This window comes from Homalodisca vitripennis, chromosome 4 (genome assembly GCF_021130785.1).
Source record: "Homalodisca vitripennis isolate AUS2020 chromosome 4, UT_GWSS_2.1, whole genome shotgun sequence".
NCBI lineage: Eukaryota > Metazoa > Arthropoda > Insecta > Hemiptera > Cicadellidae > Homalodisca > Homalodisca vitripennis.
The window spans coordinates 159,522,353-159,537,232 of NC_060210.1; the positions used below are offsets into that span (position 1 = coordinate 159,522,353).

The 14,880-nt window shown below is 31.3% G+C and overlaps 1 protein-coding gene across 1 annotated transcript; it reads left to right on the forward strand.

The window, feature by feature from the left end:
- The first annotated feature begins 424 nt into the window (after positions 1-424).
- Positions 425-12,826, forward strand: LOC124360445. Its single transcript, XM_046814083.1, has 5 exons — positions 425-497; positions 2,624-2,746; positions 4,796-4,957; positions 6,176-6,379; positions 10,501-12,826. The coding sequence occupies exons 3-5, from the start codon at positions 4,856-4,858 to the stop codon at positions 10,783-10,785; spliced, it is 591 nt and encodes a 196-aa protein (XP_046670039.1). The 5' UTR covers positions 425-497; positions 2,624-2,746; positions 4,796-4,855; the 3' UTR covers positions 10,786-12,826.
- The last annotated feature ends 2,054 nt before the right edge of the window (positions 12,827-14,880 follow it).

The window sequence follows — 14,880 nt, forward strand, 5'->3', positions numbered from 1 at the left end:
TAGCAAACAAAAGTGTTAGACATAGTGGTCAACCATTTTCTGATGATAATGTAAATCCTCACTTTATAGATCTGCTAGAACTTTTAAAACGTTCAATTCTACCAGAACAAAAATATAATTTTGATGAACCACTTCAAGATAGTTGCTTTAAAGAACACATTTTGAATGTGGAAACTAATTTTGTTAAATGCTATCTCCCTTCTAACAAAAATAAGAGAAGGTGAAGCTATTCCAAAGAAAATTGTTTTGTATACCATTTTGGTTGCTGGAGAAAATTCTACAATTAATATGTGGACAAACCATAAAATTATGATGTATGCCGATAATTTATTAAAAGAAATATTGACTCGATATGGATATTCAGATTTATCAAGTTTGTTAAAATTAGAAGTTGATGATTGTTTGTCTGAATTGAGGCCCCAAAACTTCTGAAGAATACATGGAAGAATTATCCAGCGGCAGTAGATTCTTTTATCTGGATTCTGTTTAGTTTAAAGGTGAGTTTTGAGTGTGTTTTCATTGATTTTAGTCAAACTTAGTAGTGGATGCTTCTAAATAATAATTTGACACATTCAGTTTAACGTGGACAACCGGTTTTTAGCGTAAAAGATCAAACTCCTCTTATAGTGTATAATTATGTGCTTTGTTTTAGGCTCTCATTTTAATAATGTCCCAAAACGGGTACGGTCCAATAAGCGGACCCGGTTTTTTATATCGAAATTGGGCAAACGATATTACTTAAATCATAACCATCGATATAATCAATCGATACTGATGAATTATTTTTAATAACTTAAATAATCTATATGAACAGCTTGTAAACACTTTAAAATAATACAATTAAGGTAATATTTTAAATTTCACGTAACATTGTGTATTAAAATGGCCGTCAATCTTAGGAAGCTTCATGAAATTTGCTTTAAAAGACGATAAAATATGTTTTTTTATGGCTTCAGGATGTTGGGTTAGTACCTAAGAATCCATTATGTGATATTTGTGGAAAGGTAACAAATGTAACTGTCAGAGGAGCTAACATGGTCGTCTTCAGATGCAAAAAAAGAAGGTAATGGTGGACACAACTTTAGTAAAAACGTTTTCGTTCTGTTTCCATTTAGTTAAAGTTATGAGTTTCCCTGATTTTGGTTATGTTCATTTATTATTTGTTATCATTAAATTCACATTTTAATTTAAACATATGATTGTTATTACTTTTTATATCGATTGAATAGTCTATGATTCGATATGCGAATATTAGGTATCGATGATTATATTCTTCGATATAAAAAACCGGGTCCGCTTATTGGACCGTACCCCCCAAAAACTGCTGAAACGATTCAGATGGAGAACTTTTAGGCTCAGACAAACTAGCCATTGACAGTGACACCTAGGTTTCCCTTTATGTTTTCTGGAACCCCAAACTTGGTCAATATTTCAGTAAAAGCTCGAAATTATTTATTTATAATAAAATTAATATAATCGGTTAAATATTTCCATATCAAAAATTTACAAAAGAAGACACTTTTGATTTTTTGAAAACCTGTAGCTCACACAACATCTATGCACTAATGAGTCTGCATTGTTAGAAACATTCTGCACCAAAATAGTCTGATAACATTTGAGGTGATGTTACCATATCGCTGCTGACCATTAGCTGTTCTTGCTCTCATGTTGTTATGGTCAGTACTATCTGTTTAATGTACTTGTTTGCAAAAACATATGATTGAAAACAAATGTATGTATATTTATTTTTAGTAAAGACTGATGACGTTTGTTTCTTGTAATGCGAAACTAATAACAGTGTCGGGAGCAGTGTGTAATACCATCCCTCAAGATAGTAACCTAATTTTGGCTCAGATCAGGTGAGTGCTCATAAGGGTTAACTTTAACCTTGGTACTACTAACAACATATTTATGATAATCTAAACCTACTTATATTGCATAATACCAAGTAATAGATAGGGACAATTTGGCCTCAGTATAATACCAAAGTACCATATAAAACTTATAATTTCAGGAAATAATGACGATGGATTGATTGTTTTAAATTTATTGCATCATAGGCTACCTAGTTTTTAACTAGCTAGACATGCCGTTATCGTACCTGTGTTACTCTTTTTATATTTTAGTTTGTCTTGATACAAAACTATTTTATTTTTCTATTACATTTACCACCTATATCAGTTTTAAACGCCATTTTACATTTTAAAGATGGCATGAAATCAGTGTGTTAAATATCTTATTTCTTTAATTTAAATTGTTAGAAGAAAATTTTGGTCTTTTTTATGGAAGGATAGAATCAGAAATGCCACAAATTAGCTAAGCCTATTTTATGATGTATTATTTTTGGATCTCGAACATTTTATAAAAATACTTAGGTATCAAAATTCAAACTTGTAGCCTTGACTGACAAGTTTTGTATTAATGATCAGTCAGGCTCATAAATGGCTTATAATGAAATTTTATATCCCTAGTAGATGACTTTATATATAAGTTTTTGATCTGTATTTTTAATTTCTGTCAATATTATTTGAGTCGTTATTAGTTATGGATTATTCCTTGTTTTATTTGAAAATTCAAAAGATTTGTAAAGGCGTTTTGAAGTAATAGTTTAAAATTGTTTCAGTGTCCACACGTAGGGGAGCACTTACACAGTATCTTGCCAACATGTCTTCTGTTGACTGATGATCATGTTTATGCCAATAAAGTCAAGGGTTTACAGTGTCTGCAACATGTGGCGAGTAATGTGGTATGTTTTTTTAAGCAATAAGTGTTTTCATTCAGTTTTGAAAAACCTAATTAACCTAATTTGAATACATCAAGATTTAGCAAATATGTAGATTGTAATGGAGCTGTATATGATTACCATTGAACCAAAGTATTGTGAACTTTTGTTATGAAGCATTTTTTCAGAAGCTACATTATATCATTAAATCTTTGTATCAGTTAATGATTCAATCATATTGGCAATCTCCGATGTTTAATTGTTCCTCTTTTTAACTTCACTCTGCCCATTCCCATGTTGGCTATTAATTTGAGTGAAAAACTTATAAGCAGATAAAGTAAAGAGTCAAAACAATTTAGCATCTGCATGGATTTGAATCAAAATTACCTCCAACTAAAGTTTTAAACACTTTTAACGAGATTGTGCAGCTATAAACTCTCCCAGCTCGTAAATATATGAACTACAGTAGAACCTCTCATATCCGGCCTCGGTTTTACCGCACCTCGGTTTATCCGGCCACTTCCCGGAAGCCAATATCGAAATTTATTTACCACGGCTTGCAGACGTGCAGTGCACGTACTAGTCTCCCACGACTCTTGCGTTATTTTGGTGTATCTATTTGTTTACATTTTCCTGTGTTGTCCTCAGTTGAGCTAATAGGTTTAACCTGTAAAACAGTTCGTTGATTATTTCCAGTGCGGTTAGTACAGTACAGTACAATTGTTTTGTTTCGTCAAGTGCTGTGTACTGTAGGTTGGTTTATCCGGCCGAATCGTTATCCGGCCAGGGGCTCGGTCCCGTGGTGGCCGGATATGAGGGGTTCTACTGTATAGTGAGATGTTGTTTTGATTTAAAGAGAAAAGTTGCTCATTAATATCTTTATAGTGGATTAATTCAGTGAATGTTATATGTATTTACATAAACTACTACAATGATGTGCATATCAGGGTATCTTTTGTGTTTAGTACAAAGTAGACTAATTTATGTAAAAACATTTAAAAACTACTTTTGTAGCATGAGAGCAGATGCCCTATACTATTGTTTGTTCGGCAGCCTCCATAGAGGAGTTTCCAAATAGATTTATCTTAAATCTTATTAAGTGAGCTGACATAAAAGAACTTCTGAACTTTGAGTAAATGTATTAGCATCCTCAACCTTCCCTGCGTTGTAATTTGTTTTTTGTAATTTTATATTTGCTTACAAAAGTTTATGGGAGAGTTGACAATAGTTACTGTTTTTTAGTGTAAGAGGCATATTCCTAAAGAAGCAACTGTTTGGTTGTTTAAAAAATAAGCCGGTGAGAAAAGATTTTTATTTACTAAATAAACCTACCTAATTTTTTCTACATAATCATCTTTTAGTTTTGAACACTTCATAAGCTGTACCAACTTCTAGAAAATCTCTTCACAGAAAGTTCGCCACCTAAGAGTTGAATCAGTATGACAATGACATGTCAATCATTGTTTCAAGCTGTTATCCACCAATCCACTTTTTCTGGTTTCCTACATTGCCAATTTTTGATCATATTATGCCTCAGTTTGGGAAGTTTTTTATGGTAAATCTCAGCTGTAATCGTTGACCTACATTTTATGTTCAAAATCTACCGACCAAACACTCCAATAGTAAAATTGTATTATTGTTAGCCATAATTTGTTTAAAGGGGTACAGAGATTTCTTAAACTTTTTTTAGTTTGTGTTAACTTTGAATGGTGGGTGCCACTGCGTTGCATTTTGTTTGGTGTGTGATATTCACTTATCCTGTAACAATGTGGGATGCATATTTATGGGAGAAATGGTTATTACAGACATTACGATCTGCATTCTCTGGTTGGCAAACAACTATCAATTCAGAACAATTCTCCAGTGGTTTTGTACAGTATAAATAATATATCGTATCGTACTGCATGTATGAAACTGTTCAGGCCTGCTAATATATACATGGAAGCTGAGGGCCCTGACTTTGGGAATACGCCTTTTATTAAAGTCTGATATGCCTCAGCTGGTTAGTTATATAGTTTATTTTTATACAGTACATCTAGAACGATAAATTTCAAGCTGTTCTTATATTTTTAGAGTCGTACTGACCTGAATCAGTATGGTCAAGGAGCAGTCATATACAAAGCTGTAGAGCACATGGTTTATTTAAGGGAACCTGAAATCATCCCACATTTGGCTAAATGTCTCATAGCATTGTTGAGTAAAACTGAACAAAGTCCTACAAGTCACTCACTTACGGTATGTATTACTTGTCAACTAATGCATTTCTTATAGTTTTCTAGTTTGAATTTGGTTAAAAGTCTTTTAGAACCACATAGTAGAATATTGCCATTGGCAGATCTGATGAAAATCATCCAGTGAAGTATCTCATGCGTTTATAGCATGCTCTTAAATGGGTCAATGTAATTGTAGTGAGTATTGGGGTTTACAAAGTTAGCATGTGTACGCTTTGGGAATGAATGTATTATAGATTTTTTGGAGACAATAATTTTTATAATCTTTTTAAGATAATTATGGGGTTTAATAGAGCTTAAAATTGTAATTTTAACTTCTCTCAATATAAATCCAGAAAAATTGGTGTTGTGTAGATTAAGTTTTCTCAACCGTCAAAAATGACAATCACTTACTTACCAGTAAAAATTGTTCCTAGAAACTAACTGTAAAAATTACCTTTTTTATGACTGTGACTTATTGTTTCATTATGGCCAACTGGGTTTTTATGTAGTCACTGTCTTATCAGTCAGTTATAAAGAATTAAGGTTTGCTATTAAGTACAAAGGATGTCTATATAAATCTAAAGATTGTGCAACTTTTTGCAATTATATTTCATTTTTTAGTCAAGATAATTTGTAGATTTCCATTTATCCTAAAAAAATAAGCCATATGTCACCTTACTTGAATATTGGGAGAAGTCAAATAATTGACAAAGACAATAATTAATTAAAATATTAATTAATTTGTATGTGTGTATACATAAATATAAATATATATATATATATATATATATACCAATAAACATTGAATCACAAAAAGTACTCGCTCCGCCGGGAGTCGAACCCGGATCTCTCACTTGCCGGGTGAATGTGCTACCATTACACCACAGAGCGCTTACGTTTTCCGATTCAGTTATTTTGTATTTGGCCATATCTGTCACATATGTATATATATATATATATATATATATATATATATATATATGTTAAGACAGATATGTAAATAAAACAGGGTATATATCTAAATATATATATATATATATATATATATATATATATATATATATATATATATATATTGGGTTATAGTTCAGTATAGTACACATTCATTAAAACCAGAAAAAACATTGTCATCATAATATGAGATAGAGTATCAGACAAACTTATACAGAAAACATTGAGTAAAGTTACTGATGAAATAAAATTATGCCATTTTATAGTCATCCTTACATTTTTATTCTAGTGGAACCATTTTGATGACGTCCTGAACATATGGCTTCCTTCAATGGAAATGGAGCAAAAACTTGTATTAAGAGAAGCTTACATAGAAAATCTGAATGAGTTTCTGCAAGCCATGGGTCTTGGGAGTGCTCGTTGGTCTAGAAAGCTTATGTTGATATTCTCAGATTATTGTGAACAAGAGCACACCCGTGAAATGTCTTTAAAAGTAAGTATTGTACAGTGAAATGCAGTAATATAAAAACAAATAGTATTTAAGTATTGCCAAGTAATTTAGGGCATATCTCATTGTGGTCTCCAAATAAATCAACTAGGTTTTGACATGACACTACCACATATTTAAAAACTTCCAGCTCTGAAGCATTTGAATGTTTGGTGTGTGAAGTATGTTGGAATACTCCACAAATGCCAGAAACAAATAAAACCACATGAAATAGAAACCCTTTATACATAACAATATAATTAATCCTTTGCACTCGAAAGGCTAGCAGCGCTGGGGTCACAACAAGGTCGCAGACAGCTTGCGTTAGTTTTGCTGTAGTTTGTCCTCACAACTCGTATGGCCAGCACAGATGGTCGCGCTGCTTTCATGGATAGCTCGGCGGCCATATTGTGTTGTTTGCCCCTCCAGATTGGAGTTATATTTTGATTTCCTCCCCTTTATTTGCATAGTAATTTTAAATGTTTCAAGAAGAAGAAATGAAAAATAATTAAAAAATTTATTTGTATTTTTAATGAATCTTTTTAATACAAAGATAAACATACATTTGGGAAATTTTAACGTAAATGTGTCAAGAAAGATATGTAAATAAAACAGGGTGGCCACCTGACTGGGAACAAGCCGGGAATTTAATGAATCCAAGAACATATAAAATTAAGATTTAATTTGACAGCTCCTAAAATCAAGAACTGATCAATCTCAAAACAGCATATTTTACATGACGTGGATCGTGGTGAATGAAGATTGACATGTATTTTGAGCTTCATCTGAGGGTTGCCTCCATTAGTTCATTAGAGTCTATCTTGGTTAGATCTACTCCTGTGCCACGGCCCTCCAAAAAAAAAAAAAAACGATGTTATGTTTTAATATCATGGTCACATCCAAACCTCAACTGAATTGCGTTTGCACTGGAAAAAAAATGTTAAAAATTTTTTGTGTCCTACTTTAAAAATGGCATCTAAACATTGGCAAGAGCTCTCGAGTGCGTAACCAGTGTCAGACAGTTGTTTGCAAGAACTGGAGACCAATGTCAGCTATTAGAATTTCAATTGTAAAAATTGCAGACATCACAACCATGTGTGAACAGACTTCATATTGACTCCTGGGACAACCAGCGATTAAACTCTACCACGGCAGTTCTCTGAGTAAAATGTTTTATTTTGTTCACATTATGCAACAGTAGTTGTGCAAATTCTCTTGCAATTTACTTGTCAGTGTAAACACAGTTTATGTTTGGTCGCCAGTCTACAGACAGCCAGCCGACCGAATCAACTACGCCGTCAGTTTTCATTGTCAAGAGCGGGATTTGTTGGACAACGGCTAGAAATTCCGTCAGTTCTCTGATCAACTATTTACCTAAACGACTTCCCCACACTCGTGATGATCAGTTGGACAAATTTAAACTGTTCAAACCAAATAATCTAACATGTATAAGGTGTCCTGTTGTTTTGTAATCCATAAATCTAACGAACACATTGTGAAGCACCACAGCTTATTGTGCATTTATATACTTTGTAGTTGTGTTGTCATGATGGGGTGATTCTGTCCTTGCATTATCCTAAAGGCTAACAGAAAATATTTAAGAGCTAGTAATTGATAACATTAATTGTGCTCGTATTCTGGGTTCAACTGTAGAAGATACTGTTCTGTACTGGTGTCTATGTACTTATTACAGATTGCGAACAAACCGCACCTTGAACTTCCATAGCAGACAACTTTCATTGTAAAAAACATTTTTACAGTTCTCAAGTTATTCACAACGTTTGTTACGTGTTTATTCTGTCAAAGTTTTTCAGATAACAACAGTACAAACCTTTACCTTTCAATATAATATACAGTATCATTACAGAAATAATAATGAACACCTGATTAGTATAATTTATAGCCAATTCAAACTGAAGTTATACAATGTTTGGGTAAGGTATTTGGCTAGTCTCAACCAATGGAAAGTTTCAGGATGGCAGTCATTTACGATTTTACAAAATTTCGGTCTGGGATATTTTATAATATAAATTAGAATTGAGATAACATTTTAAAGCAATTCAATCCTTTTGATATTCTTAATATTTTTCCATAAATCGGTCTTTCAAAATTATTAGAAGTATAGAAGAAAATTAAATCTTTATAATAATTTGAGATGACAGCACATGTGAAATCCATCTTTCTTCCAACTAAGCCAGAAAGGAAATTTGACCTCTTAACGTAGTTTCAAAAATTTTATTATGGCTGTCTTTATAACAAATCTTAATATATTCAATTAATCTGGTAAAATAATTCATAGCTATTTTATAAAAACAACCTTAAAACATACAAAGATTAAAATAAGCATATTACTGTAATTGTTTGATTCATATTCATTATTGACTATGGTCGATGGAAGATTTGAAAGGACAACAAGATTTTATCTAGTCATCTTTTAGTCATCTGTCTAGACACTAATTTAAACTTAATGTTTTATAGAATGCATGTTCATAAAATTGCAATATGTCGTGAATTTTTGCAATGTGGATACTCAAGTTATGGTCCAGAGACTTGTATTGGTATCCAGAGTAATCCATTATAACTTATCCATGTGTATTGTCTTAGTACAAATTTTAGTTTGAATTGGCTAGAAAGTATGACATTTCACCACTATTTCCGCAATATTACTGTATATGATTCAGTACTGCACCGCTTTCATTAAATTATTTACTGATACCGACACAATATTACAGTTTTTTTAATACAAATTAATATTATGCAATAATTGCACTTACACTTTTCGACAATTCTTACGCTTAAAAGTTAACAGCCATTCACAATTTGGGATAAGAATGGTTATATCTAAGTTTTTATTCATGTTTTATTTTTAAAGTTCTAAAAACCAATTTTACTACTTCGCATTGTTTGCCAAACTTGAAGTTTTTGTTTACAAGTTACATTTGTATGTTCAACCTGATACAATTAATATAAAACAAGACAGATGTATATTTTTATGGGTACATAAACAAACTTCAGAATTGTATAAAGACAGCAATACAAATTACCTGAATAGTATAAAATATTTGTTATGAAATTCTAAAAGAACACATGCAAAACATGAAATAGTACCCTACTACCTTAGAAACTGCCAGATCTAGGATTCAGGAGGATCTCTGAAGCTCTGAGCAGGTGGGACAAATTAGATAACTAATTGCCAGTACTTGGAGTGTAGGGGATTGGGCCAGCAAGCTTCTTATTGCAGAAACTGTAGAAAACTGAAAATGATGTTGCTCATGCGATCTAGCGGTCAGAGTTTGGAATACTGATGTAAACACCACCTTAGAGACTCAAACTCATTAGCACTCTTGAACCTATCAGAATAGGTTACTTTGCAGTATTTGAGATACATATTCGCTATGGAATAGTTCTATTGCCAACCTCCAGCGAGTAATTTTGCAAAAGTGTGTAATGCGGATCATGGCTAGCTTAAATCTTCAAGACATTATTATAGAAAGGCTTTAAGAACTGGGGTGTATTCACAGTGGTATATATTTACATCGCTGAGGTAATGCAACAAACCTTAAGCAGTTACATAGATATCTATAATCGTCAAACAATACATGGCGATGATTTTAATTTTCCAGCCCACAGATCAGCTCTATTTGCAAAGATACCATCTTATGCAGGTGCCAGGCTTTACAACATGCTACCAGGGAAACTCAAAAGAACCATTGCCCTCAGATTTTGAAGAAGAAAATATTCAAGTGACTAGTGGAAAGAAAGTATTTCCATGATTGTTTTAACTTTTAATTGCAAATAATGTATTGGCGCCTATCTTTGTTCTTGATCGATGTGTAAATAAAGAATATTGTATGTTGTCTTTACATTTTTTTAATATGAATTTTTTTATTCTTTTATCTGTTAATATGATCATATAGTTCTAAATGGAGATTGTAATATAAGAGCTCTTTCCTTGCACACAGACATAGTGTACATGGAATAATATTTTTCTCCTCAAATATCTTTGCACACAGACATAGTGTACATGGAATAATATTTTTCTCCTCAAATATCTTTGTACTTTTATTATATATATATACTTCTTGTGAATATGAATGTAACTATGAACACTTTTTTGTTTGTTTCAGGCATTGCTTACATTTATAAACTCGGCATGGCCAAGGATATCAAGCCATTTCCATTCTATAGTAGTCATTCTCATGAAAGTTATCATAAACATAAAAACAAAGGGATCAATTTCAAACTATGGTACAAGACCATCTGGGATCTTAGTAAAACAGTGTTTTAGAGCATTAGAAAGACTTTCTAACTTGATGTACCGTGATTTTGTGAATAAAATTAAAGAAAATGATGATATGGCCGATCTTTACAAACTAATAATGGAAAATGATATTTTAAGCCAAAGTTTGTAAGATTTGACTATAAAGTATATTTTTTGTAAATTATTGATTTTGGTAAAGTGTCAAGAGAAACAACAAGTCTCTATAACTAAATGAATTAAATATTTAAAAAATGGTTTATTTGAACTCATTAGTGATAACGAATGTCTTGAAAGAATAACAAGAGTACAGATATTTGCCACTGTTAAAAGGTTCAAAAATTGAAACTCAATTTTTCAAGAAATTATATACTTTTTTATATACTTCTTTAGGTGTAAAAACTTTAAACATAAAGTTACACATACAAGAAAGCTAATTTTCTGCTTCATTTCCACTTGGCTCCACTTTGACTGTTGTGCATGTACCATGTTACAGCAGTGTGTTCTTTTTTTACTTGTTGTGTTTCTGCTGTTCTTGGTGTTAGGCTAAGGTTTGTTTGATTTTAGCACACAATTATTTAAATCCTTATGTGTTATCCTGAAGTCATTTGCATAAAATTCTGGATCATACTCTAGAATTTAGCAAATATTGTAAATCCTTTTTTGTTTGTTGTGTTTTTTTTTTCAATTCAATGAAGAATGTGACACATGGTTTAACCTAGAATAAAAAGAAAAATGTTTTTTAGGAAAAAATGGTTCTACTTTTAAAAATTATGTTATGTTTGAATCAAGTTTTGGTATATTTAATATGTTTTGTTTTATATGGAACGAAAGTCATATACAAACTAAACAAATTTTACCTACATCAAAATTAAATGTAGTAAAGTTATACCTACGTTAAATACTTAAAAATGCTAGTTTTTGGAATTTAACAATTATTTTGCTATGTTAAATGTTACCAAAATATCAATACTGGCACTCAGTGCATATTTTATACCATCTCTCACTTTATGACAACACCATAGCACTCAATGGGTTCACTTTATAAGTAAGTTTAATTTTGTATTTTAGAACAACTGAAAAAGAGAGCAGTTGCTAGTTCTTAAAACTTACATTTTAGTTTTTGTAACAAAAAATGTAGGTGAATGGCCATAATCCTATTCTTTTTTTAAAACAATGTTTTTTAGATTTGCGTTTATGATTTTTCAAACTGATTATCTGATTGCTGATTTTAATATTTGTATTTATACATTCATAACTTAATATTATATAACATAATATTTAATTAATTATTATATACCATTATGTAATTACTATTAATTTTACTAATAAATAGGCCAAAGTTAGGTCTAAATAGCCTTCATTACATTTTGTAAATCAATTCATGTTGTTTCATTAGAAACCGTCTTAACAGTTCTATTGTGTTCAACTTAATGCCTTCATTTAATATAGAATTCTATTCTTTTTCAATTCAAGTTTATTAACAAAGAACACTTTAGAATTTTATATTTTTACACAAACAAACATGTGTTAGACAAATTATTGGTCAACTTCTTTTATATAGTGCCAGTTGATATGTTTTTAATTATAAAGTAAGTTATGAAATGCAATTATAACAACGCACAATTTAAGTTTATTACAACTGTAAAATATATAGTACAGTTAACAATGATTTGTATTATAGTGTTATGTGCACTACGTAAACCATGTGAGTTCGAGTTTTGTGGACTCAGCAGCATTTACAGACATTATACAATTTTCAGATTATTTCACATTTAGAAAACATTAGTACCAGACCATCTTTATATTAACCAGTGTTAGGATATCATAGCCTCCACACCTGCAGCTCCTACAATGATATCAGCTCAAGTCGCATATAAGAATAGTTGGAGCTCTTTTAAGAATATAATTAATTTAACATTAAAATACTACAAGATAAATACGCCAACCAACAACATTTTATAGGAGTAATTATTACATCAATAAGTTGGTAATTGAAATATTTTGTGGTAGTATAATATATTTCTCTAAAAGTTGTTTAATTTTTTATGTGTGATGCATGTTTTGGATAAATATTTAAAGTTGTATTAGTTAAGCTTTCTTTGTAGTTGAAATTAAAATGATCTGAAGTATTATGTTGTTACTTTTTGTCAATGAATAAGTTTTGTGCTCAAATACATTTTTGGTAAATAAAAGTGGGATTACTTATTTTAACCCTAACTAGCATTTTCCATATAATAATACATGGTATCAAAGACAATGTTATGTACTAGCTATGTAAAGTAAAGTTGTGAACATGATGAAACCAAACTGAAAACCGATCAAGACCGAACTTAGTATAGAATAGTTCTTTATCATTTTGATATTAACATCGATTTATATATATATATATATATATATATATATATATATATATGAACCCGGCAAGTGAGAGATCCGGGTTCGACTCCCGGCGGAGCAAGTGCTTTTTGCGATTCAATGCTTATTGAAATTATATATATATATATATGAATGTCCAATATCTGCTTAAGATCTTGATTATATGGAAATTCATTGGTATAGTTAACTTGTATATCCAATTGTATAGTATGTTATTGAATTACAGCAATTATTAATGATACTTTTTTATGCATCATACAAATTTAAATTGTTCATAAAATATGAAATTAATAATGGAAATCAACAAGCCTAAATTAACTCACCTAGAAGTACTGCTAAGATCTCAGCAAATGGTAAATGTGAGTAAAGATAGCTACTTACATTCATTCAGTCAATCAGTATTAGTGAAATTATTTTACAATTTTGCCCAATTTTTAACGTCAAGTGTGCTGTTTTAATATGTATGTGCACTTGTATCTTCTTCGAAGTATGATGACAGCTCTTCTAATTTGTCAATGAATTTTTGAGATGGATTATTTGGCCAAAAGACATGTATGATCCCTGCCATTTTTAAATATATGTTTGAGATTAGTTAGCAAGACATCCTTATATGGAATAAATATAATTTTCCAATGTTACTATACATAGCACAAAACTGCAATTAAGATGGGAATTTAATTTATGTCCATTAAATTTTCAAGTTTTTTTGACACTGAAATACAATTATTGGAAGAGGTCATATCCCAGAGGAAGAGATCTGTAAACTAAATTAACCAGTCAAGGAAATGTTATCTTGGGATTCTTGACTATGCTGAATGGTAAAAAATATATTTAGCTTAATTAAAAGTGCATTCACTGCACTATAAATCAACAGATGGATACTGATAACAATTCTGTAATGTCCATTTGTTTGAAAACACCATTTGTCTCAGCAAAGGAGAAAGGGATTTCAGCAAAAACCAAATATTTCACTTACCTGGCTTTCAATTTAAAAGATGACATGTGAGAGCACAGCCCTTAAAACAATATCCACAATAAAGCATCACATAATTGATGACTGGTTGCCACCAGCTCCCATGATCAATTCACAACCTCTCGCCTTCCACTTCAAATACTGACAAACTTCACTCATGGATGCTCCTAATTTACTGTGGGAACCAATGCAGCTCTCCTAACTTTACTTCCAATTTCAATCAAGTGCCAATGATCTAGTAAATTATAACCAATTACATTTTGGCATTGAATTTGATATTTATTTTTCTTCTGCAGCGCCATGAGTTTGTCATTTTCAGAATCTTATATTCATGAGATTGTGTTAGAGAACTGGTATCATCCATGGCCTTAGCTCATGTGAGGGGGGGGGGGAGATAGCTTGTGTTGTACAGGGTCTGTTCTTAATCATGTGACGCTGTCATTATGTCAGTGTAAGTACTCTAATGTTGGCTCTGGCAAATTTTGAGGCCGCACATGAAATTGATCAATTTTTCATTTGAAACTTGAACCTTTCCATTTCTTTGAAATAGCAAAGTCATTTTGACTTTAAAAAAGTCAGTTCATACAAGCTTAGTAACTATTGTAAAATTATAATCCTTCCAGTGATGAGCAAAGTTTTTGAACAAGTTTTTTCTGAGACACTAAAATACCTAGAAAGCAATAAAAGTATATATTCTGATCAATTTGGCTTCAGGAAAAACAAGACGGACAATTGACACTAGTTGTCTTGAATAATGACGATGGCTTAGAAAGGTGACATATGCTCAGCTGACTAAAGCTTTTGACTTTTGTGTATCACAAAAAAACACTGCACCATTTACAAAAATGTTGGGTCTGAAGTATGCTGAACGCATGGCTTGCATTGCATCTTAAAATG

Coding starts and splice junctions, on each gene's coding strand:
- LOC124360445 (XM_046814083.1), top strand. CDS start 4,856: ATGGTTTATTTAAGGGAACCTGAAATCATCCCACATTTGGCTAAATGT. Junction 4,958..6,175: donor CTACAAGTCACTCACTTACG/GTATGTATTACT, acceptor TTTTTATTCTAG/TGGAACCATTTTGATGACGT. Junction 6,380..10,500: donor CCCGTGAAATGTCTTTAAAA/GTAAGTATTGTA, acceptor TGTTTGTTTCAG/GCATTGCTTACATTTATAAA.